General features: G+C 44.4%; 4 protein-coding genes across 10 annotated transcripts in view; 1 reads left to right on the top strand and 3 right to left on the bottom strand.

The window, feature by feature from the left end:
- Positions 1–896: 896 nt before the first annotated feature.
- Positions 897–14,354, bottom strand: LOC131125053 (disks large homolog 4-like). 3 transcript variants are annotated; one of them, XM_058066193.1, is made up of 20 exons: positions 14,318–14,354; positions 13,994–14,101; positions 13,841–13,911; positions 13,095–13,208; positions 9,205–9,255; positions 8,732–8,856; positions 4,039–4,208; positions 3,828–3,964; positions 3,610–3,760; positions 3,256–3,524; positions 3,069–3,171; positions 2,913–3,009; positions 2,664–2,840; positions 2,563–2,600; positions 2,441–2,479; positions 2,266–2,367; positions 2,030–2,202; positions 1,855–1,964; positions 1,683–1,774; positions 897–1,590 (listed from the first exon to the last, which is right to left on the bottom strand). In XM_058066193.1, the coding sequence occupies exons 1-20, from the start codon at positions 14,334–14,336 to the stop codon at positions 1,484–1,486; spliced, it is 2,253 nt and encodes a 750-aa protein (XP_057922176.1). In that variant the 5' UTR covers positions 14,337–14,354; the 3' UTR covers positions 897–1,483. The 3 variants fall into 3 exon arrangements, with proteins under 3 accessions (XP_057922176.1, XP_057922175.1, XP_057922174.1); XM_058066192.1 differs by lacking the exon at positions 14,318–14,354 and having other exon boundaries at positions 13,994–14,142; XM_058066191.1 differs by lacking the exon at positions 14,318–14,354 and having other exon boundaries at positions 2,030–2,367; positions 13,994–14,142.
- Positions 14,318–19,757, bottom strand: LOC131125054 (7SK snRNA methylphosphate capping enzyme-like). 2 transcript variants are annotated; one of them, XM_058066195.1, is made up of 9 exons: positions 19,044–19,757; positions 18,431–18,711; positions 18,106–18,329; positions 16,688–16,964; positions 16,047–16,620; positions 15,104–15,316; positions 14,905–15,013; positions 14,729–14,837; positions 14,318–14,424 (listed from the first exon to the last, which is right to left on the bottom strand). In XM_058066195.1, exons 2-8 carry the CDS (start codon positions 18,703–18,705, stop codon positions 14,770–14,772), a joined length of 1,740 nt encoding a protein of 579 aa, XP_057922178.1. In that variant the 5' UTR covers positions 18,706–18,711; positions 19,044–19,757; the 3' UTR covers positions 14,318–14,424; positions 14,729–14,769. The 2 variants fall into 2 exon arrangements, with proteins under 2 accessions (XP_057922178.1, XP_057922177.1); XM_058066194.1 differs by lacking the exon at positions 14,318–14,424 and having other exon boundaries at positions 14,438–14,837.
- A 148-nt stretch (positions 19,758–19,905) lies between these two features.
- The window catches only part of trappc1 (trafficking protein particle complex subunit 1), a 17,122-nt gene continuing 13,438 nt past the window's right edge, over positions 19,906–23,589 (bottom strand). The window contains exons 2-6 of one of the 2 annotated variants that reach the window (XM_058066208.1): positions 22,326–22,377; positions 21,974–22,072; positions 21,821–21,891; positions 21,596–21,734; positions 19,906–20,115 (exon numbers count right to left, since the gene is read on the bottom strand). In XM_058066208.1, the coding sequence (XP_057922191.1) occupies positions 19,987–20,115; positions 21,596–21,734; positions 21,821–21,891; positions 21,974–22,072 (438 nt within the window). In that variant the 5' untranslated portion in view covers positions 22,326–22,377 and the 3' untranslated portion in view covers positions 19,906–19,986. The remainder of the gene's footprint in view (positions 20,116–21,595; positions 21,735–21,820; positions 21,892–21,973; positions 22,073–22,325; positions 22,378–23,589) is intronic. The other variant, XM_058066207.1, reaches the window with a different exon arrangement.
- Positions 23,279–23,589, top strand: part of LOC131125055 (voltage-gated potassium channel subunit beta-2-like) — a 3,766-nt gene continuing 3,455 nt past the window's right edge. The window contains exon 1 of one of the 3 annotated variants that reach the window (XM_058066197.1): positions 23,279–23,414. The gene's annotated coding sequence lies outside the window, so the exon portion shown is untranslated. The remainder of the gene's footprint in view (positions 23,415–23,589) is intronic. The other 2 variants (XM_058066199.1, XM_058066198.1) reach the window with 2 other exon arrangements.

Genomic DNA, 23,589 nt, shown 5'->3' with positions numbered 1-23,589 from the left:
ACATAAATTATGACTAAATGACATTTAGCTCCCCTCCTATTTTCAGTGCATTCTAGAGATATACAAACAGATAAAATCAAACAGCACATAACTTCACGCAATAAAATGACAAATAAACTAACTCAGCAGTAAGACGCCTGAACCGTATCTATAAAAAGTTATCCGTTCAAAAAAAGTGAATAGCTTAATGCAGGGGTCTCAAACACGCGGCCCGCGGGCCAAATGTGGAGTTTAATGTTAGTGCGGCCCGCGCAAGTTTGATACGGATGCTGTATGGTATCATGTACCCAGAAAAAATTATTACGTTTGATTAATGTTCATGTTAAAGGTTAAATAACTGTTAATAGTTATCCTCCCTATCCGTGTGGAAGTGGTACGTTTTTGGCTTTTTTTAAGTTTAAAGGAAATAACTTGAAGGCTACCGTTGAGGTCGCTAGCTCTCTAGTTTGCGAGTTAGCATGTGTCTCAAGACCCTGCAGTTGCGCAATATGTTGTAAATAAAAAGAGTATAAATGTGACTATAGTCGTGATTTTGGTTGTGCAAAATCTTTTTCATTTCTTGTCTATCTGTAATATTTTATAGTAAATGTTAACTAGATGTTATGAACTCTATACTACTTATGTACACAACTATTGAGGAGTTATGTGCACGTATAGACAAACAACCATTCACACTCACATTCATACCGATTGGCCAATTAACCTAGCATGCATGTATGGTACTTGTATGATGAAGTGATGAATTAACTGCTTCAGTGAATCTCTTCCACAGCCACGCTGGAAGGAAGGTGGCTTGTGGAAGGATTCATCCATCTTTTCAACAAAGTGCCCAAAATAATTCTGCAGTGTTTCCACCCACCAAGTCAACAAGTCACCATCACCACTCCAAATACTCGTTCTTTATTAGTGATTTATTTCAAGATTTACTCAATTCACTCAAATGTCATTGGCTCACACCGACTCAGCAGAAGGGAATCATGGGAAGTCATTAGCAGTTAGCATTAGCTCAAAAGGTGGAGCCAAGTCATGACCACAGTGTTGTTGCTGTACAAAGGAATTGTGGGAGGTGAAGTCCAGACATGAAGGGAAGGGAGGCTTCGTCAAAGCCCCGGCCCCCAACCCACTGGTCATGTGATCGGGATATGATCATGTTTGTGGTGGTCAAAGCAAAGCATCGCGTGAAGTGAAAGCCCTGAATTCATTGTGCATGTGTGTGTGTGTGTGTGTGTGTTTTTTTAAGCCCCATATTTCTATTTACAGTCACACACACACACGCACGCACGCACGCACACACACACACACACCGTGTACAGCACAATCAAATTAATCCATAAATAATTAAATAGGTTAATATAAACATGTTAGCTAAATTGTACATGTGTGATGATATGGATCTGATCACACATGCCCACTCCTGCATTGCCATGGATACACACTCACAAAAACAACAATATGTGCACAGGAAGGGACCTCAGCTGACCAATCAGAGCCTCTCACGAGTCACCACCCAAATGTACGGACCACTCTGCTCTTCGATGACCACTTTGACCTGGTGGTAGACCTCCTCGAATGTGTCCCCGTGCACGATGGCTGCATGTGTGCACACGTGTACATTTTAGAGGCGTGAAAGTCTCACTTGCACTCGCACACACAAACAAACAAAAAACTAAATATGTATTTACCGGTGAAACACTCAAGGAAGTCCTGCTCCATTTTAATGGCTCGATCCAGAACTTTCCTGGCTTGATCCTCGGACAGGCGCTTGTTCAGGTCGCTGGCAAAAAAAAAAAAAAAACACGCAAAATGAGAATGTTTCCTAGGTGGCACCGTTACAGGTGACCTGATGGGACTCACAGGACGTTCTCAAGAGATCGTGGTCTGATGAAGATGGCGATGGGATGGAGATGAGCCGCCTGCAGCCTCCTCACTGCGTTGGCCGACACATCCAGGATGCAGTGCTTGCCCTGCGTGCACAAACACAGCGAGTCAAGACCGCATGCTAGTACGGCCATGTTGGACAGCGCCTCACCTGCTGGGCCACCTGTCTGACGCTCTGTACCGACGTGCCGTACAGGTGGTTGTTGTACTGTCCCGCCTCGATGAAGTGATGCGACTGGATGTCACGCTCCATCTGTTCTCGCGACGACACAAAGTGGTAGTCCCGCCCGTCCACTTCATAGTCCCGGCGAGGGCGAGTCGTATCTGCGGAAAGACGCTTGAGTCGCACGCTTGTGCCGCCGACACAGAGACATGCTGCGTTCTTACGTGGGACGCATGAGCCGAACTTGTCCGGGAAGTCGGTTAGCAGGTCGTCGTTGACTCGGTCTTTGGTCGGCCCCAGGATGATGACGGGTCGGGCGTAGTCCACTGCAGAAACACAAGTTACGTTTCAGCTCCGTTATTATTAACGCCGAATTGCTAAGGAGCGTCTTAAACCAACCTTCCGTTTGTGTAACTGGCTCGTAGCTTTGAACGAAACCTGAGGAAGATCAACAACAAAACACACCCACTCGGTCACAGTGCCTCCTCCTCCTCCTCTTCGTCATCGTCATCACAGCTCACCTTTACTCTTCATCCGGGACCACTCCTTCCTCTCCACCCTAAAACGCCCGCACACAACATGTCAAAAAGTCAAAAAAACAAACAAAGACTACAACGGTCACCTGTGTTTGGACGGGATGTATCCTAGCTCCTCTAGCTCCCCCTGCTGGTTCACGCGTCTGGCCTGCCACCACTCGTCATCTGCGCTGTCAATCACGTGAAGCACCTCCCCAAAGTTGAAGTCCAGAGCTTGTGATAAGACGCCGCAGTCCCACGTCTTGTCGTAGTCAAACAAGGCCCTGCAACACACACACACACACGTGTCATTACGCCGCATTCCACTTCCTGTGTGATGGCTGAAGGCCTCTTACCTGACGTAGAAGCTGCGGCTGGCTCGCAGACTTCCTGGTGAGCTGATCATCATCTGTTCGCGGAGGTCGTGGATCTTTGCTTCGAAGCGGCCATATTCTACACAAAAGCTTTTTAATATCGACTATAAAATCGGCGTAATGTGTGCGTGCACTCACCCTCAGGTCGGTATTGTGTCACTATGGTAACCGTTTGACCAGCGTTCTTCAGAGCGGCTGCGGCTTGTTCGTGTGTGGCGTACCTGAGATCCACGCCATTCACCTACACACAAACATAGCAGTGTGTGGCTCCACGCTGCGGCAGGTGCGCCATCATGGCCAAAGGTGTGTGCGACGTCATACGCACGCTGAGGATCTGATCTCCCTTCTGGAGTTCTCCGCTGAGATCCGCCGGTCCTCCAGCGAGAATGAAGGAGATGAAGATACCTTCGCCGTCCTCGCCGCCCACGATGTTGAAGCCCAGACCACTGGCGCCACGCTGCACGCATACTCGGCGGGGCTCTCGGCCGTAGTCGTCGTCGCCCATCATGCCGCGGTGGAGCGGCGAGTAGCGCTGTGGTGACGGTGGTGGGAGGGCTTGCGGATAATCGCACATGTAGTCCGGCTCCATGTAGGCTGCGGGGACAAAAATGAGTTTTAGATGCCGCCCCCTGCTGGCTGTTTGGCTACACTGTTTGCATGCTAGCGGCACATGACATACAGCTGGTGAGGTCGGGGGGGCTGAATCGATCCGAGGGGTGGATGTAGTGGGAGGTAGGTGTGGCCACCTTCAAGTAGACCACCTCGCCCGTGTTCTTTAGGGCTGACACAGCGTCTTCGTGCAGGACGTCCTCCAGAGACAAGTGGTTGACCTTGAGCAGGTGGTAGACAAACAAGTAAGTAAGCGGGAACGGCAGCGTTGACTTCGATGCGACATACCGCCAGGATCTTGTCGCCGATCTGAAGCCGCCCGTCCCGTTGAGCCGCCCCGCCCTCAATGATCTTGGTGACGTAGATGCTGTTGTCTCCCGGGACGTGCTGGTTTCCGATACCACCGGCGATGCTGAACCCCAGACCTGAAGAAAATACGAGCGTACCACTTTGACGGCCGTGGGTCGGCTTCTTTGAGTCTTCGTTGAGGCTTCCCTACCTTTGGGTCCTTTCATCAGTTTGATCTTTGTGACATGTTCGCTCGGTGGTCGCCGCCGAAGTACATAAAGCCGGACAACAGGCCCCGCCTCTTTCAGGGCCTCGACAGCCACAGAGTGAGTAACCTCCCGGACGTCCACATCGTTGACAAACACGATGCTGTCGTTCACCCTGGGGACGAATGCAGTACTGGATCAGACTCTCCAGGATTTCATAGTGTTGCGATCACACTAATTTATGCAAATTGGATTTTGGAACTTTGTCCAATACTTGCAACTTCATTTTGGTTAATCAAATTCGTCCCCGAGAAGAAACGCTCACGTGGACTGTCTGTATCGCCCGCACTTCCTTGTAAAAAAAAATAATCACCATGTCCAAATCTATAATTACAAAGTCGCATTATCGTGTTAGACCAGGGGTGGGCAAACTACGGCCCGGGGGCCACATCCAAGTGTTCTTTCCAAAGTATTTCATTTAAACTCAACATACGAACTGGCATCATGGCTTGAGCCAACCTTTTGATGGTTTTATCAATTTTGTTATTTGATGTGGTCTGTTGTTTACAAAGTGCTCCTGAAAAAAGGGACACAAGCATAATGATGATGATAATAATAATAATAAAAAATTTTAAAGGAGTTTGCATGTTCTCCCCGTGCATGCGTGGGTTTTCTCCGGGTATTCCGGTTTCCTCCCACATTCCAAAAACATGCTAGGTTAATTGGCCACTCCAAATTGTCCATAGGTATGAATGTGAGTGTGAATGGTTGTTTGTCTATACAGTCCCTGACAAAAGTCTTGTCGCTTATCCAAGTTGTAGGAACAACAAATAATAACTTGACTTGTAGTTGCTCAATTGGAATCAGAAATGACTTATATGAAAGGCAAAGCCCTCTAGATTATGCTTTTTATATCAAAATAAAGTTTTGTACCATTCATTGAGTTTTATCATTTAATTAGGACATAAAGGTCAGATTTTGCTTGGACAAAAGTCTTGTCGCATACAAAAAAATGTAGAAATAATACATATACTTAATGTTGAATACACAAATATGCTACAATAACATTAGAACATAAAGTCATTGTACCTTGGAAAAAAGAATTAATATTGTGTATGGCTTCCATGAGCTTGGAGGACTGCATCCATACGTCTTGGCAATGACTCAAATAACTCATCTGGAATGGCCAAGAAAGCAGTCTTGCAGGACTCCCAGAGTTCATCAGGATTTTTCGGCTTCATCTTCCAAGCCTCCTCCTTCATCTTACCCCAGACATGCTCAATAATGTTCATTTCTGGCGACTGGGCTGGCCAATCCTGGAGCACCTTGACCTTCTTGGCTTTCAGGAACTTGGATGTGGAGGCTGAAGTATGAGAAGGAGCGCCATCCTACTGCAGAATTTGCCCTTTCTTGTGGTTTGGAATGTAATGGGCAGCGAGAATTTCTTGATATGATGTTGCCATCAACAGCCAACAAAAAAATCGTGTTGCATTTGCCAAGGCCCACAGCTTGCAGAAAGGATGGACAGTGGAAAAGTGGCAGAAGGTTGATTTTTCTGACGAATCATCCATTGAACTGCATCCCAATCGCCGCAAATACTGCAGAAGACCTGTTGGAACCCGCATGGACCCAAGATTCACCCAGAAAACAGTCAAGTTTGGTGGAGGAAAAATCATGGTTTGGGGATACATCCAGTATGGGGGTGTGCGACAGATCTGCAGAGTGGATGGCAACATCAACAGCCTGAAATATCAAGAAATTCTCGCTGCCCATTACATTCCAAACCACAAGAAAGGGCAAATTCTGCAGTAGGATGGCGCTCCTTCTCATACTTCAGCCTCCACATCCAAGTTCCTGAAAGCCAAGAAGGTCAAGGTGCTCCAGGATTGGCCAGCCCAGTCGCCAGACATGAACATTATTGAGCATGTCTGGGGTAAGATGAAGGAGGAGGCTTGGAAGATGAAGCCGAAAAATCCTGATGAACTCTGGGAGTCCTGCAAGACTGCTTTCTTGGCCATTCCAGATGAGTTATTTGAGTCATTGCCAAGACGTATGGATGCAGTCCTCCAAGCTCATGGAAGCCATACACAATATTAATTCTTTTTTCCAAGGTACAATGACTTTATGTTCTAATGTTATTGTAGCATATTTGTGTATTCAACATTAAGTATATGTATTATTTCTACATTTTTTTGTATGCGACAAGACTTTTGTCCAAGCAAAATCTGACCTTTATGTCCTAATTAAATGATAAAACTCAATGAATGGTACAAAACTTTATTTTTATATAAAAAGCATAATCTAGAGGGCTTTGCCTTTCATATAAGTCATTCCTGATTCCAATTGAGCAACTACAAGTCAAGTTATTATTTGTTGTTCCTACAACTTGGATAAGCGACAAGACTTTTGTCAGGGACTGTATGTGTGCCCTGTGATTGGCTGGCGACCAGTCCAGGGTGTACCCCGCCTTGCGCCCGAAGACAGCTGGAAATATTGTTTGAAATATTGCCGCGACCCTCGTGAGGAAAAGCGGTAGAAAATGAATGAATGAAAAAATTTTAAAATATTTAAATATAAAATATTTAAATATAAAATATTTAAATATAAATATAAAATAATAATAGCAGATTGCATGACACTTTTACAGATACAATAAAACAGGTGGACTGTTACGTGTAAAATATATAGTCTGCCCCCCCCCCCCCCGTTTTGTTAAATCAATGCATATTAAGTCAAAAAGTTTGCCCACCCCTGTGTTAGACGATGCCAAAGTTTCAGATAATGACGTTTGTGCATTTGGAAGCCCTGAAAGAAGTTTGGAATGTCTCTGAACGCTCCAACTAAAGTCCTTCTCATCACCTACAAAGCTCTCCACAATCAGCTCTCCTCAGACTCCAACCTCCCGGCACTCGCCTGTAAGACCAAGCTCCGAACCTGGGGAGACAGAGCCTTCTCCATTGCTGCCCCCACCCTCTGGAACTCTTTGCCCCATTCCCTCCGTGCTTGCCCCGACCTTCCCACCTTCAAAAAACACCTCAAAACCCACCTGCCTGCTTTTAGCCTTGTTTTAGCTATTAGCTCTGAATGAATGTTTGGATATTGTATTTTAATTCATCTTTTACTCAACTTTATTTTTATTTCTTTTTCTGTACTGTAAAGCGTCTTTGAGTACACTGAAAAGCGCTATACAAATCAAATGTATTATTATTAAAAAAAATGTATTAACTTCCTCATATGGGCTTTTAACTGTGCAAGCTGAGTGGGTTCAATCACAGCGGGGTGGCTGTGGGTGGAATCAATTAAAACAGAAATCCAAGGAAATACAGCTGGAATAGGTGCAGATTCTGGAAGATCTACAAAGCTTTCTGTGCGGGATTTTGCGTGTAGCTGCTCTATAGGAGTCCACAACTCAATACAAAGGGTGTATGTGTATAATGTTTGTGGCCCATGTTGGTAAGATGCTTTTCTTAATTATTTTTATTCAGCGCTTTTGTTTATGAATGACTTATCTTCAACACATTTCCCTATTATAATTAGAGGAAAACAAGACTTCTTATTTCACTTTTTTCACGCATTTTTATTGCAACTTCCCGAAATATCAGGTACCTTAAAAAAGGCCTGTGAGATCCGGGGCGAGGGGGGTCAGCTAAATTGATGTTCATGTTCAAAAATATGCTCTGCTTTTGTGTTTAATATGCAAATGAAGCATATTTTGTTGAGATTTGTTGAAATCCTGTGATTTGCAGGGTTATGGTTACAAAAAACACTTCAAACATTGATAAGAAATTCATCAAATCCCAAGCTGATACAATTATTGAACATGTAAGCTTAAAAACATTACATCACACATAACACGCATTTGAGGCAAAAAGCAGGCAAAATACTCGTGTGTGTGTGTGTTTGAGTATGCACGTATTTGTGTCTGAATGTGTGCGTTCGTATGCATGTGTGCATTAATATGTGACTTTATATGTACTGTATATGTGTGGGTGGATGTACGTGTGTGTGTGTGTGTGTGCATGCATGTGTGAGAGTGTGTGAGTGTACAGATGGTGCTCAGTTTACGGCATTGCAAGTTACACACGCTCATAAATTAATAAAAAAGTTAATTTTGGCCCGTATACATGAGATTCATTTGAGATCTACACTGTGTGGCTCACGAGCAGTTACATTACTCTCAAGACGGCGGGATACACCCTGGACTGGTGGCCAGCCAATCACAGGGCACATATAGACAAACAACCATTCACACTCACATTCATACCTATGGACAAATTGGAGTCGCCAATTAACCTAGCATGTTTTTGGAATGTGGGAGGACACCGGAGTACCCGCAGAAAACCCACGCATGCACGGGGAGAACATGCAAACTCCACACAGAGATGGCCGAGGGTGGAATTGAACCCTGGTCTCCTAGCTGTGAGGTCTGCGCGCTAACTACTCGACCGCCGTGCCGCCCTTATTGTAGACATAATATTTCATTAGTGAGGAATACTACTTTTTTTATTTAATTTAGTAATGTTATGCTTGAAAAAGCTTAATTTATGCCAAAAATAAACATTTTGCTTAAATATGCATGTTTTGACTAATAGGCCGTAGTCAACCCCAAAACAGTAATGACTCATTAGCCTAGTTTGTATGTGTATATGTGTTGGAGTATGACTGTGTGTGTGTGTGTGTGTGTGTGTGTGTGCGTACCTGAGACGTCCATCCTGAGCAGCAGCTCCTCCAGGAATTATTTTGGTGATGAATATTGATGGATCATCTCCAATGTGAGGATTGTCAGTTCCTCCTGCGATACTGAATCCCAGCCCAGAGTTTCCCTGTGCAGGAACGTACAAACACGCAGTTTTTTGTTGTTCGTAATACAGTTAACAACATGAAAGTGTGAGCCCCAAAACGTCAGGGGAGACACAGTATCTTGAGAATTGTTTTTCAAATGTATGTCATGATTTGTAGTTCTTAGAGTGAGCCTGGGTGAGATGAAAAATCCCCAAAATATTCTAAAAAAAATGAGGAATAGGCCAGGCCTCAAACGTAGCATCATTATCTATCAACAATGTTTTTTTTTTCCAAATGTTTTGTCAGCACCACTTGATCTTGGCCTGTGTGTGTGTGTGTGTGTGTGTGTGTGTGTTCACACGTGCGCATGTGTGCATGCATGTGCTCACCCTCTCCAACGTGATCTCTTCATACTCCAGCTCTCCTTCAGATCCGTTCATCTGCGCAAACGCATGAAGAGTTAAATCACATCGAGCATCGCTCCACTGTTACCACGGCAACAGTAGCCTTTGGGGCTCTGTTCACCGCAGCAACTGTAACCGTTTCCATAGCAACCGCCTCTCTCTCAAGCGCCGGCCAATGACATCACTTTACACCTGCCATAAGCTCTGCCCATACATGCTCCGTTTGTGCACTCGGCAGCGTGGGCTCTGAGCAGAATGAGGCACTCGATGTCAGTAATTCCGTGTGTTCAGACAAGCGCAACGCTAACAGGCGGTGAAGTGGTTAGTGCGGCATAAAACCAATCACGGCATGTGCACAACAGACAGATAACCAGTTAGCAACAATATCTATAATCTGTATACTTGGTGGAAATAACACGCCTTATTCTGTTGTACGATGTGCCGGGAGGGAGGATGAGAAGATGACATGATGTTTTAAGTCCGGGAGGAGGAGCATGTGCACTCGATGATTACGTAGCAGTGTTGCTGGTTACACTTCACATTGTGTTCATTTCCCATGACACCTCTGTGTGTGTGTGTGTGTGTGTAGGTCCAAAATGAATAACTGGCACACAAACTCAAAGCTTGTTATTGATCATTTAGCAGCTTGGTCTCGATGACGAGAATGCTGGTAACGATGAACACCTATAGCACGTTAGCCGCGATTAGAAAGAGGCCACACACTATTACCATCAAAAAGATTCAAACACTGTTAGGCTAAATATTAAGTTGATCTGCAAGGCTAACCTTCCTCCACCACTTATGACTGTCAGTCTTAAGCTGTCTGTGGCATTAAAACCAAGACCAGGGGTCGGCAACCTTTACTGTCCTAAGAGCCATTTTACCCCAATGGCCAATAAGCAAAATTAGTCTGGGGTCACAAAACATCTGCATACAAACTTTTGAAAAAAATCTATTGAATTTTAATTATACCAGTTAGAACAGAATACAAGAAATAGAAGTGCATGTGTAACTAATGGGGTTGTGATATTATGTTGGTTCAACCTAACTACCTATCGCCGTAAGAAATGTGCAGCACAGTGAATTGGCCTGTTTCGTTTAGTTCGTTGGTGAACGCTGGTTGACATAACTATCAATTAGTGGACTTGTGTACTGTATGCGGGCACCGGTTGGAGCCTGTCGAGTGCAGGTTTGGACGGCATCGATGACCACGTTTACACATTTAAATAACTTACCACTCGTGTTGAATGCTTGTTTTTAAAATGTCAAGCTACCTTTGTTGGGTTACCAACCCCTGGCCGAGACTCATGAGATGCTATGTTATTACACGATGCTACTTTGCATGATGCTCAGCGGTGATACATGATGGTAAAGAACACTTCATGATGCTAAGGGATGCTACAGGATGCTAAAGGACACTACGTGATACTAATTGTCAGAGCACAAAGCTAACAAGCGATGCTACATGTTAAAGAACACTTCATGATGCTACCGGTGTAATGCTAAGTGATGCTACATGGTGCTAATTGTCAGAACATTGTGCTAAGATCACTGCATGATGCTAAAGAACAACAGATGATGCTAGTTGTCACAACATGATGCTAAAGATCACTACATGATGCTAAGGGATGCTACAGGATGCTTAAGGGCACTCTGTGATGCTAATTCTCTGAGCACAATGCTAACCATCATACACAATGCTAAGTGATGATGCCTGTGTAATGCTAAGCGATGCTACATGGCGCTAATTGTCAGAACATGATGCTAAAGATCACTACATGATGCTAAGGGATGCTACAGGATGCTTAAGGGCACTACGTGATGCTAATTGTCTGAGCACAATGCTAACCATCGATACACAATGCTAAGTGATGATGCCTGTGTAATGCTAAGCGATGCTACATGGCGCTAATTGTCAGAACATGATGCTAAGGATCACTACATGATGCTGAGGGATGCTACAGGATGCTTAAGGGCACTAAGTGATGCTAATTGTCTGAGCACAATGCTAACCATCGATACACAATGCTAAGTGATGATGCCGGTGTAATGCTAAGCGATGCTACATGGCGCTAATTGTCAGAGCATGATGCTAAAGATCACTACATGATGCTAAGGGATGCTACAGGATTGCTTAAGGGCACGCCGTGATGCTAATTGTCTGAGCACAATGCTAACCATCTATACACAATGCTAAGTGATGATGCCTGTGTAATGCTAAGCGATGCTACATGGTGCTAATTGTCAGAACATGATGCTAAAGATCACTACATGATGCTAAGGGATGCTACAGGATGCTTAAGGGCACTACGTGATGCTAATTGTCTGAGCACAATGCTAACCATCGATACACAATGCTAAGTGATGATGCCGGTGTAATGCTAAGCGATGCTACATGGCGCTAATTGTCAGAACATGATGCTAAAGATCACTACATGATGCTAAGAGATGCTACAGGATGCTTAAGGGCACTACGTGATGCTAATTGTCTGAGCACAATGCTAACCATCGATACACAATGCTAAGTGATGATGCCTGTGTAATGCTAAGCGATGCTACATGGCGCTAATTGTCAGAACATGATGCTAAAGATCACTACATGATGCTAAGGGATGCTACAGGATTGCTTAAGGGCACTCCGTGATGCTAATTGTCTGAGCACAATGCTAACCATCGATACACAATGCTAAGTGATGATGCCTGTGTAATGCTAAGCGATGCTACATGGCGCTAATTGTCAGAACATGATGCTAAAGATCACTACATGATGCTAAGGGATGCTACAGGATTGCTTAAGGGCACTCCGTGATGCTAATTGTCTGAGCACAATGCTAACCATCGATACACAATGCTAAGTGATGATGCCTGTGTAATGCTAAGCAATGCTACATGGCGCCAATTGTCAGAACATGATGCTAAGGAATGCTACAGGATGTTAAAGAACATTGACATGATGCTAATTGTCAGAACATGATGCTAAGTGTCAGAACATGATGCTAAAGGTCATTACATGATGCCAAGCGATGCGACATGACAGAAAATGATGCGAAAGAATCAAAGTGATCACAAACGTCGGAATATGATGCTAAGGATCACTACACAATGCTAAGCGATGCTACATGACAGAACGTGATGCTGAAGAACACTACATGATGCTCAGCAATGCTACTTAAGGATGCTACATGACGCTAAGTGATACACAATGCTATAGAGCAGAAGGTGGCTGTTGGCCCCGCCTCCGAGCTGCTTCCTGATTGGTTGAACTCTGGAAAGTCTTGCACAGAGGGGTGAAAGGTTAACGTAAAAAATACGGCGTACCATCATTCTCTGCCTGTGTCTCTTGGCTCTGCGTACGTTGTTGATGAAGCGTCTTCCCATCTTTTTGGCGTACCACACGGATACAAACATCACTTCCTGTCTCCTCTGCGTCTCGCCCCCTTCAGGAGGTTACATAAAGATGGAGGAGTGACGGATGAATAATTAACCCCCCTCCCCGAGGAGGAAATTGGTCAATCTGTTTTAAACATGATTGACAACTCAGCTCATCCCAGAAAGAAAAAGTCAAAAGCTGACGAGCTGGAGCACGCTAACGAGCTAATCCGCCAACAAGACGACGCTCTTCTTCAGCGGTCGTCATCCTCATCCTCATCCTCATCCTCCCCCGCTCGCTCTGCTCAACCCAAATGATGCTCGCTGCATCTCCTCTCTCCCTCCCTCCTCTATGCCAGGAATCACCTCCCCTCTGTGATGTCACACACAAGAAGAATACTGCTGCCATGGAGACCCCCCATCCCCCTTTTCTTTCCCATTGCTATGGTGATGTGTATGCGTGTGTGTGTGTGTGTGTGTGTGTGTGTGCGTGTGTGTGTACTTACAGTTAGTGCAGCCGGTTGTGTGAGCGAGTCCAGGTGTGTGCGCGTCAACTCGGGGGCGTGTCCGTCAGTCACGTTTCCAGGGCTTGGTTGGTCATCGTCATAGTAACGATACTTCTGCAGACACGGGAAGAAAGCTAGCATTAGCACCGAAGCTAACACAGTTTCCATCAAGACTCCTTCATTGACCTTTGCGTGAACACATCCTTGACAGAGCTAGGTTTAAATACAGCAGTGGGTACCGGACACAACTGGGACACACACACACACACACACACCTTAACGAGACACGTGCACACTAACTGTATGTGTGTGTGTGTGTGTGTGTGTGTGGCGGTCTGCTCTTACCTTGGTGGTGACAATGCAGAGGCAGTCCATATCCACACACACACACACACATACCACGCGCACGCACGCACACACACATACATACACACACACACATACACGCACGCACGCACACTCACGCTTTGATCTCTCTGCCGCCCTCCCTCCTCTCTCCCCCTTTGCTGTCTGTCTGTCCTCCCCCGTTCACCTCCTCCGTTTCCCACCGTCTGACGACAATGAGCGAAGGGGGTGGGGGGTGGGGGTGCGATGGCGGACGGCAACGCAACGAATGTGCTATTTTCTGTTTGAGTGTGGGGGGGGGGGGGGGGCACCTCGTTGACGACAGAGAGCGAGAAGGGGAGGGCCGGGGTTCTTGTTGCTATGGTGATGCTGCTGTTGTCACAGCAGCAATGCGTGTGTACCTGGACAGGTGTATGCAGGGGGCTCGTCGCTTGGCTTTCACACACGGTCAGCTCGTAGAATTCCTGAATGTCTACAGACACACACACACACACACACACACACTTTATAAAGCTGTCACGGTTCCGCGACAACATGCGTGAGTGTGTGCATACCAAGCAATGCCTGAAACAGGTCACTCTGGAAGATGTTGAGTAGCTTCTCTGCGTGACCCTTGACCCCTTCGGAACAGGCCTCCATCACCTGCAGCGCTCGCTGAGTGTCTGACATTTCATCCATCAACATGTGGCCGGGTCACAGGACGTACACCAAACACAATTCCACACTGTTTACATAGTGTGTGTATACTCTACATATACATACGCAGTATATCTACTGTGTACTACACATACACGTAGCCCTCTCTTCAGTGTCCACATACACAATACAACTTAAGACAAAACGATTAATTGGTGAAAATAAAACAGAAATTCTCTCACCGTCCCTCTTCAGCGGCATCTCTTCCCTCTGATCCGACGTAAATCCTCTTTAGGGATTTGTCGAGCGTGCATTGTATGCTGGGTAGTGAAGTCAGCAGCCTGAATGACTACGGTCACAAATGCATTGATTCAATGTAAGCCAGACGTATTGATTTATTTGCATGGTCGGCTTCTTTGGTCAGGGGCAGAATCGAACGCCACGAAGAGTCCGACAAGACATGTGACTTTCATAAAACTGCAGCTGAAATTTGACAAGTCCCATGACACAAAAGCGAGAGAACTTCTGGGTACTGAAACACGGAGCAATTCGAACATCCGACATGACGAGGAAACCTCTCGAAATGTATATGATGAGACAAAAAGGTGGGAAGTCACAATAGATCCTGAGGCCACGCAAGGTGAAAGACTAACCATCCAAAAACATGACGGGAGCCCTTCTTGACATGTTATCTTCACGCAGCGCCACCTGCGTCCTTGTGGGCGGGACTTTTGTGGAATAAGTAGATGGGCTGTTGCTTACCTAGAAACAAACACATTTCACGTAAGCGCGTTGCCTCGCGTGCACCAGTTTGCGCAAGTGTGCGTACCAGTGTGTGTGAGGAGTCTGTAAGAGCTGAAGCCGACATTGTCCATCAGGTAAGAGGTGAACTGCTCAGGTCTCAGCTGCAAACTCCTGTAGTGACGGTATGTTGTTGCCTAGGAGACCAAACACCACTGTGAAATAAAGCAATCATATACACAAATAAATAACGACACGTCCGGTGATGGAAGTGTGTGTGCGTGTACCGAGGCTTTCTTGCTGTGGCCGTATTGTTGCCACGGTTGTGGCTCGAGAATGAACAACCCGCTCGGCGACAGGCTGTGATATGCTCGTCTAAACAGTCGGACCACACCCACGTCACCTGCCTGCAGCTGGACCCACTTGGTGACACCCAGACACATGATGACGTCATACTGACCCCGCCCCGGCCAGAACTCCTGCTCTGACACGTAGTCACCCTGTGGGAGGAGTCATAGCCTATGAACATTTTAAAAGGTCTTTATATTATTTTTCAACAAATTCAGAATAAAAATCTACTGCAATACAACATTTGGTGGGTCTGTAGCTTTAATGCTAATGTATTGGGTCTCCACAGTGCACAGTATGTCTCACCATGATGCACTATTGTGCACTTTCTCCACTTTTTGCATATAATGTAGCTCTGCACTTGTCCAGCGTAGTAGATGTCATATAATCACATACAACAACGTAATATTAAGTAGTAAGACACAAACATTAGTAACACCAGCTAGGTGACTTCCAGTGCTAACACACTCACATTTAACATCATCATTATACTACGTTAGCCTGTTTGCTGAAGAAAAACTTACAACTTCTATGTCTGTGGGTGATTGACTTTGTTTTAAGATGGCCCATTTTTTTCGGTCCTCCATGAAGTGGTAGGGGTGTACACAGACAGGATGGGCACATCTAGCTAGGCGATATCATGTCCTGAAGGTTTTTCCTTCATAGACTCTTCTTATGTCTTGTGCTCATAAACAGGCTCTATGAACACACGTTACTGTTAAACAACATTAAAGTGTCATTTTTGTGTAATATGAGACCTTTAATACAACACCTTTTGGATTGGGGGGGGTACTCTTTATTCAGATTTTAGACAATACCTTGTTTGTTAGAGAATAACATGTTTTTTTAATGTAAAGTTGTAAAGTAGAGCATGACACTCACCTGGATGAATGAGATGTTGTTGGGAAACCTGCAGGAGGCTGTAGAAGCAGCCAGGAGCAGAGGAGGAGCGGCCAGAGGACCACGACTAACCCTCAACGACAGCGGGAAGGAGAGGAGACGGAAAGCTTCATCCTCCTCTCCCTCCTGCTTCTGGTCCTTCTTCAGTTCCTTTCTGACTCCTTCTGTCCTGGGAGAAAACAAAGAGACAGTGGAGCCTCTCCTCTTTGTTTCCTCCTCCACCAGGTCATGTGACAGGAAGTGCCTGATGTTCTGCTTTGCAGCATGCACCAATCTTCCATCGAGCTCCACCCCCAGGATATGGGCCGGGTTAAAACTACGGGCAACACCGAGTGTGAGGTGACCGGCACCACAGCCCACGTCCAGCACCTTTTTGTCTCTGAACCAATCAGCTTCCAGCAAGCGTAGCCGTAAGTCCTCCTGGGGCCCGATACGCCCCTCCCATCCGACGCCATAGAAACCGTGGTAGCCGTAGTAGCGGCAATGGTTGCCATACTGGTAGCGGTGTTTGTCCTTCTTTTCTGGTGGCTGAGCGGCAACTGCCTTGCATGTACACCTGCAGCGCAAAGGTCAAGTTACCTGACAAGTCAATCACATTCCAGTGTTTACACTGTAACACCCACCGAGCGGCCGTTCCCACCCCTCCTGCCAGCGGTGTCTGGAACTGGGTTGTCATGTGGACTGAATCCGTGGCGAGATCTGACGACCTTGTCGACGTGGTGTGTCTTCGACTCTTCTGGCGGTGGCCATTTGATTTGCGGGCACCACCTGGCGGAGGGTGCGAGTGCCTTCTGGAAAGGATAGGGGGCGGGGCAATGTCCTCTCGACATGTGATAGCAGTGTTGAGTTCGCAAGGAAGTGGAGAAACAGGAACACTGCCCTCTCTGGCCAACAAAGCAACTGTCATAACAAAACATGCGTATCAGTCAGAAACAGTGGAACCATTGCCAATGTCATTCATTCTTTCCAGAAGGTCTGACTCTAACTGAAACGGACGCTAACCGAATCCAGTTTTCCCACAAGAAATAGTTATTATTAGTTTTATTATTACAGTTTGACATGCAGAAAATAATTTCAAATGCATATAAATGATGAATTAAAATGATAACTTAATATATAATGTTCCTTTTACCTTCACTGAAGACGTGATTCTCGACCTGACTGTCCCCAAAGACACAATGTGACAGCGAGATCAACCACCACCACCACCTGTTATGGCACGAGTTATTTCTCGAATTCAACAGTGTTTCTTCAATACTGTGACCCATGATGGATCCAAAGAAAGTTGCAAGTGCCGGCATTTTGATAAAGAAGGTCAGAAACGCCATTGAATTCAAGAAATGACTCAGAGATAACAGGAAGACGGTGTACCGCTGTAGTCATAGTGTTAACGTAACGTAAGGCACTACAAATAAAATGTTGCTCTCCTTTCTGTGACTTTACTTGCTGTGTACTGTAAAATTAATAATTACAGCAGCACCAAATTGGTCAAGATGTCACAGTGTTGTGTTGCATTTTTTGGCTTATTATTTGGCTTATGTTGGAAGTAGGCCTTGTGTAGAAATTGTATCAAAGAGTAAAATGTTTGAGTTAGTGAAAAAGTACAGAAGTTTAGGGGAGAATGTGATTATTATTATTAGATTAGATTAGATTAGATTCAACTTTATTGTTATTGCTCATGTCACTTGTACAGGGCAACAAAATGCAGTTAGCATCCAACCAGAAGTGCAATTTTTATAAGTACATTAGTATGGACAGATCTATGTAAATAAAACTATACAGGCTATGACTATAATACAGTGAGGATATGTACAGGGATATAAATGACTATAATATGGCTATTGTAGATTATACAGATTATGATTTGTCATCTGTTCTTTTGGCAATGTTGTTTTCAAGTCAGAAGCAATACAAGCATAGTGAAACTTGTTACAGTTACTATTACATTTGTGTCTTACTGGAACCTAAATTCCAATAATAATGGAAGTATGTATGTACGATTTAATGTGCACACGTGGGTAGGATCCAGAGGGTGTCTCACCTGTCAGTCCATCTGCGGAGGGAAATAGTTCTGGCGCCGCGTCCTTATCCCCACCATGTCGGTTCCTGTGTCTCCTCCTGGACTTTAGGGGAGACAGTAATACACCCTCGCCGCCTCCCTTCAGGTTCAAAGGGTCAGTGATGTCACGAGGAACCAGGATTTCTATGGGGCCTTTACTCCTGGACGGCAGGGGCGAACACTTCTGAGTCTCCTGATTGGTTGCCCTAATGACAAACAACAAAGTCAAATGATATTGGGATGCTACCGCAGAGGCACTCCATCAAGAACAGTAGTACAGGAAATGAGTGCTTGGTTTTGTTCTCACCTGTTGATGTCTTCATCTAACAACGAGTTAAGGTTCAGTGGGTCAAAGATGTTCCCACCCAACAGGAAGTGTGTGGGTAGTACGGACTCCATTTGTCCGTCACTATTAGCGCGATGACGACGCTTGGCTGGTCGCTTGAAGGCAACATCCACAGAATAGCGTTTCCTCTTGAGACGCTGAGCTGATTCCGTCAGGGAACCTTTACCGTTGCCTGTTTTAGGGGGCAGGGGACGTTGTTTGATGGAGACTTTTTCTGAATCCTCCATTGACATCATTTTCACCTGTTCGGTCACAGAAAATGAAAGATAGTTTGACAACACGGGTCTCGGACGACATATTGAACTGAATATTGCAGTGTGAATTGATCGTGTCAACAAACATTTGTGTAGACAATCTGTACAACGGTGATTTACTTGGGAATTAATCTTCACACCATGGTTTTACATGTGCCTTGTGTATGAAGCATGCTATGAATAATGGCATAATTATTGCTTGGTTCTACCATTTTCTCTCGTCAATTGTGCTACCATACGAGTGCTTTTTGTCCACTCAGATGTGTTAACGACCACTCCAATGTACTCTAACACCGTGTATTTAGTTGAAACATACTTACTTGTTGTGAGCGATCCACACGCACGTATTGGAAGGAAATGTAAAAAAAACTTTAAAAGAAAGCGTTGACTGCCTTCTTGGGACAACCCATAACCACGCCCCTAGAACTGTCTCGACCAATGGTAGACTGGGCCCAGCACACAGTTAGCTTCTCATTAGCCGTCGCTAGCACTTTGCTAACACATTTGCGAAGCCAGAAAAACGTTGAAAATTCCAGCGTACACCCGTCTAGAAATACCCAGGCGTGTCAATGTCTGCACGCCGGAGATGTATCTCGACCAGACGACAGCGCTAACATTAGCCATACTAGCTGTTGGCTCCCTGTCCCGAACGAGCAGTCTGAAGGTACTAGGCCCCAACGACGTCCACCGACAAATCACAAAACAGATGGTGGGTGGTCCTTGCCACACAGCAACCAATCAGACACAAGGAGACTGCCCGAGCGGCGCCTGACAAAAATACACTTGCGTTGGAGTTTCATTAATCTTATTGACAAGATTTATTGATAGCATACAGTTGGAAATGTTACTGTGTAAAATAAAACATTTAAAATAGATACATGACATGATCAGATTTTACCAGAGGTGGGAGCAAGCCTGACGTCTATATTTATTATTATAAGTCTCATCACGTCTCAAGTCAACACAAGACAGTCCGAAGTCAAAGGCTTCAATTTTTGCCACCTTACAAGTCACAAACGCCGTCTTTGATGATACTGTCAAGTCAACCAAAAGTAATCACAACTGTGACTCGAGTCCACATCTGTGGCTTTACTACAAATATAAACAACGAATGTTGACTGTAATGTGGCAGTACTCAAGCCATGTCTGAAATTCCCTTCATAAAAGGACCCAAACATCATGTGACTGCGGAACCAGTTTAATGAGACAAACATCCAACCTTATGTTAACTCTATGCTTCATGTAACAAATATAAGAATTGTGTTAAATGGCGCGGGGACTGTAATATGGTAGAGCCCTGATAAAAGCATCCAGTCGTGTGCTGAAGAGATCACTGTCCAAAGAGTCACCCAACACGCATGTCGGGTTCTTGACGATGTTCTCCACATACAACTGAAACACACGCACACATCATTAATGTGGAGAGAATGAATAGGTAGCTCTTTAACACTGGTTACAGTAGGTGTGTCATTTTACATTGTGTCACTTTACATTGAGTGTCACTTAAATCATTCAGTACGTTTATATGCACTAAAAAACTAATCGTTTCATGAATTGGTGTGAAACTAGCTTTTAAACATGTATACATATGCAAGCAAATGAACACCTTAATTCATAGCGTTTGGCTTTTTAAATCAGATTAACACAGCTGGATTGTGTGACTGGAAAGTACAGTAGCTTTCTATCTTGCATGTCGGGGCTTCCGGAGCAGAGCAGGTGTGAGGTAATGCAGAATTAATAGTGGTCAAGATTGTGTAGAAATTGTTAAATGTCCGCTGTATGCACATTGCTGGTAGCGGTTCAAGCTAATATGTGTCAATGTTCAGTGGCTGTTACTCGGTGCTGGTCTCGCCAATATCTGTCCATGGTCAGTGGATGTAACTTTAGCTACAATCTAAATTGCTGCCAGGTAGCTTATGAATGTGGAGAAAAACAGACAACTGTGTGTACCATTAGTGGCTATTCAAGACATGATTAGTACTGTACATATGAATGGAGGTAGGCAAACAGTCGTACTACAAACGTCTTGTATTGTTTCCGTGCAAATCGCTAGCCATCCATGTATACAGTAGATGCTCGGGAAAAGGAGGCATGTAACTGTTTTGAGTTATCACTTCATCTGAGACATAATTAAAAGCACAATGTAGTTTGTAGAATTCCTTCTCTACATTTTCTGCTGAAAATGTTGCCAGGTCTCTGCTGTTTAAAAACGAGCCCAAAACAACAAGAAACTTGGGAACTTGCAAGAATCTTAACAAATAACGAGCCTCATGTCGCTTTTAATACGTCAATGTTGTCTGAGGTGTTTTGTTTATATGTGATGTAACAGGTCAACTGGAGAAGCCAAACTTGTATCCGTGCTGAAAGGAGCATGAGCGCCATCTAGCGTTGTGGAAGGCACAGTGGAGATACTGCATATAAACAGGCTGAGCAGTGAAACCCGGAGAAACCGCATTATTTCAGTAATCGGACTAATTTAGTGCATGGTAACGCACTGTACTAAGTGTGTGTGTGTGTCACTTATGTTAAAGGTGCTGTCTACCTTGGTTAGGTACTGCATGGGCAGCCAAGTTTTAAATGTGCTAATCCCGTTAGTTTGGTTACTAATGTTAGCTATTGTTGAATGTATAACCACACAATGACTACAAATTGTTGGCCACTTCTCTGGGACTGCATTTGTATGTATGTGTGTATGTATGTATATTTTTTTGTTTGTTTGTTTTAAAAAGTGTAAATTGGAGCTAATACAGGCCAGTACATTTCATGTAGCTGTGTCATTTTAAAATGTGTGTCACTTACATAGTGTAGCTGTGTTTTGTGTTGTGTGTCACTTACAGTAGTGTAGCTGTGTTTTGTGTTGTGTGTCACTTACGTTACTGTAGATGTGTTGCAGCGCATCTCTGGCGTTATTCACTGCCAGGTCTGTGTTCATGACGAACTTGAGCCCACTGGGAGTCTCAAAGTAGTGAAGACGATACCTGCTTGTCTGAAAAGACAGGAATCCCTCCTTCCTGAAGAAAGACATGATGCTAAGGACCACACGGTTGAGCAGACAAGCCATGATGGGTAAGGACAGGTAATGTTGTCCGAAGGATACGAGTCCATTGGAGACATCTTTGTGACGAAGGAGCGAATAGAGAACAGCATGCCATACATCAGCTTAAACTCCTGCAGACAAACAGATTTGTTGAACAAAATACACACCAAACTGTTTTAATCTTTTGCGGACAAGCAGAGACAAAATTTGAACCTCTTCCTTGGAGATGCCAGCTTGCTTTCTACGGTTCCACTCGTTGTAAAACAAACACTTTCCATTCCGGTCAAATATGTATAAATTATGGACTGTCATCTGAAACGGACACATAAACACACATCTAATGAATAATACAACAATTACATGTTCTGTGTTGAAGCTAATTTGCTTAAGAAAATCATGCTAATCTTCGAACGCCATGAATTCAAATGGTCACTCTTTGAAACGCAGCCTGGTTCAAATTCTTTTAAAAGCACAGCTAAAATGTCAAGAGCTGATATGGAAGATTAAAAAGTAGTCTTTTAAATGAAAATAGCGTCAAATATTGTGAATCGGCATCCATATTTACCTTCAGTTCCTATTCCGGTAGGACCCCAGTACAGGGGTGCCCGTCCACATGCCTGATCATAATTAAAACAAAAAGGACGAGGTTTCAAATACGTCAAATACGAGAATGGCACTAATAGACAATTCTACTACTTCAACACTTCCGTGATAATGATATATAATACAAAAGTTTGATCTAGCAACAACATGTTATAAAAAAATAAAAATAAAACCCCCGCTCTCGTTTATCATTGGTTTAGCCAAGCAGTTACCAAAGTGCGGCGCGGGAGCCATTTGGGGCCCACATAGTGCAAAACCAAAATGTGTCAATTATGAATTAATTTCTTTACGTATTCTGTACCATTAACAAAGCTATGTAATAAAAATGAAGAGTTTTGCTATAGTGTTGATACTGTTGACTTATATTTTTGTATACATGTGTTGTTAAAATGTTTACAATTCTGCCTGAAATATTTATCCTGTGTTTTATTCTGATTATAGTCATGGTCAACAAATTAAAGGCCAAAACACAAAATCATTAGAGGATCTTGAAAAATGTCAGGTAAAGACAGTTGGAAGCAGTAATGTGTTATATTTTACTTGGGATATCGGATGAATAACATACTGAACAAAATCGACACTGTTCCTCATGTAGCTGACCCATGCCCCCCCCCCCAAAAAAGTGGAAATGAAGACTTTCAGGCCGGGCTACACAGACAAGGCGGTATTTCATCTCCAGTCAAGAAAGGGATAAACTATGATGGACACATGTGACCACCATGGTCGCATGACATCTCAAGGTCATTATGGATTGTCAGTGTGGATCAACTGCACAGGGGCCAAAGGTTACAGCTGTTCGGTGTAACCAATATGATCTGTGTGGGGAGGGGAGATTAGCGTGCGATCAAATGAGGAAGTGGGCAAGCAGCCATGTGTGACATCTGCACACAGGCTGGAGTATTTTGGTGTTTTCACTTTTAATCATGATATGGCAGCTCTGATTGGTCGGATTAGAAGAAGTGGATTCATTTAAAAGTGGGGGGGATGAAGGTGGACAAGAACACACTAGCAGACAGGTGAAGAAGACGGCAGGACACCAACCACCAACCAGGTAGGACAGTTTGGTCTGCGTCCTGCAAGGGCTGATAAGAAAGGTCACGTCAGGAGAAAGATAAAAAAAAGCCATAAATCTGTCAAAAAGAAAAATACATTTGCTTTGCTTCTTTATTATCATTTCTGTCGTCATTTGAATTCACTTTATGTCTCTGCTATGGCTACCTTCATCA

The sequence above is a fragment of the Doryrhamphus excisus genome, chromosome 3 (assembly GCF_030265055.1).
Source record: "Doryrhamphus excisus isolate RoL2022-K1 chromosome 3, RoL_Dexc_1.0, whole genome shotgun sequence".
NCBI classification, from domain to species: Eukaryota; Metazoa; Chordata; class Actinopteri; order Syngnathiformes; family Syngnathidae; genus Doryrhamphus; species Doryrhamphus excisus.
This window is presented reverse-complemented; position numbering and strand designations above follow the sequence as displayed.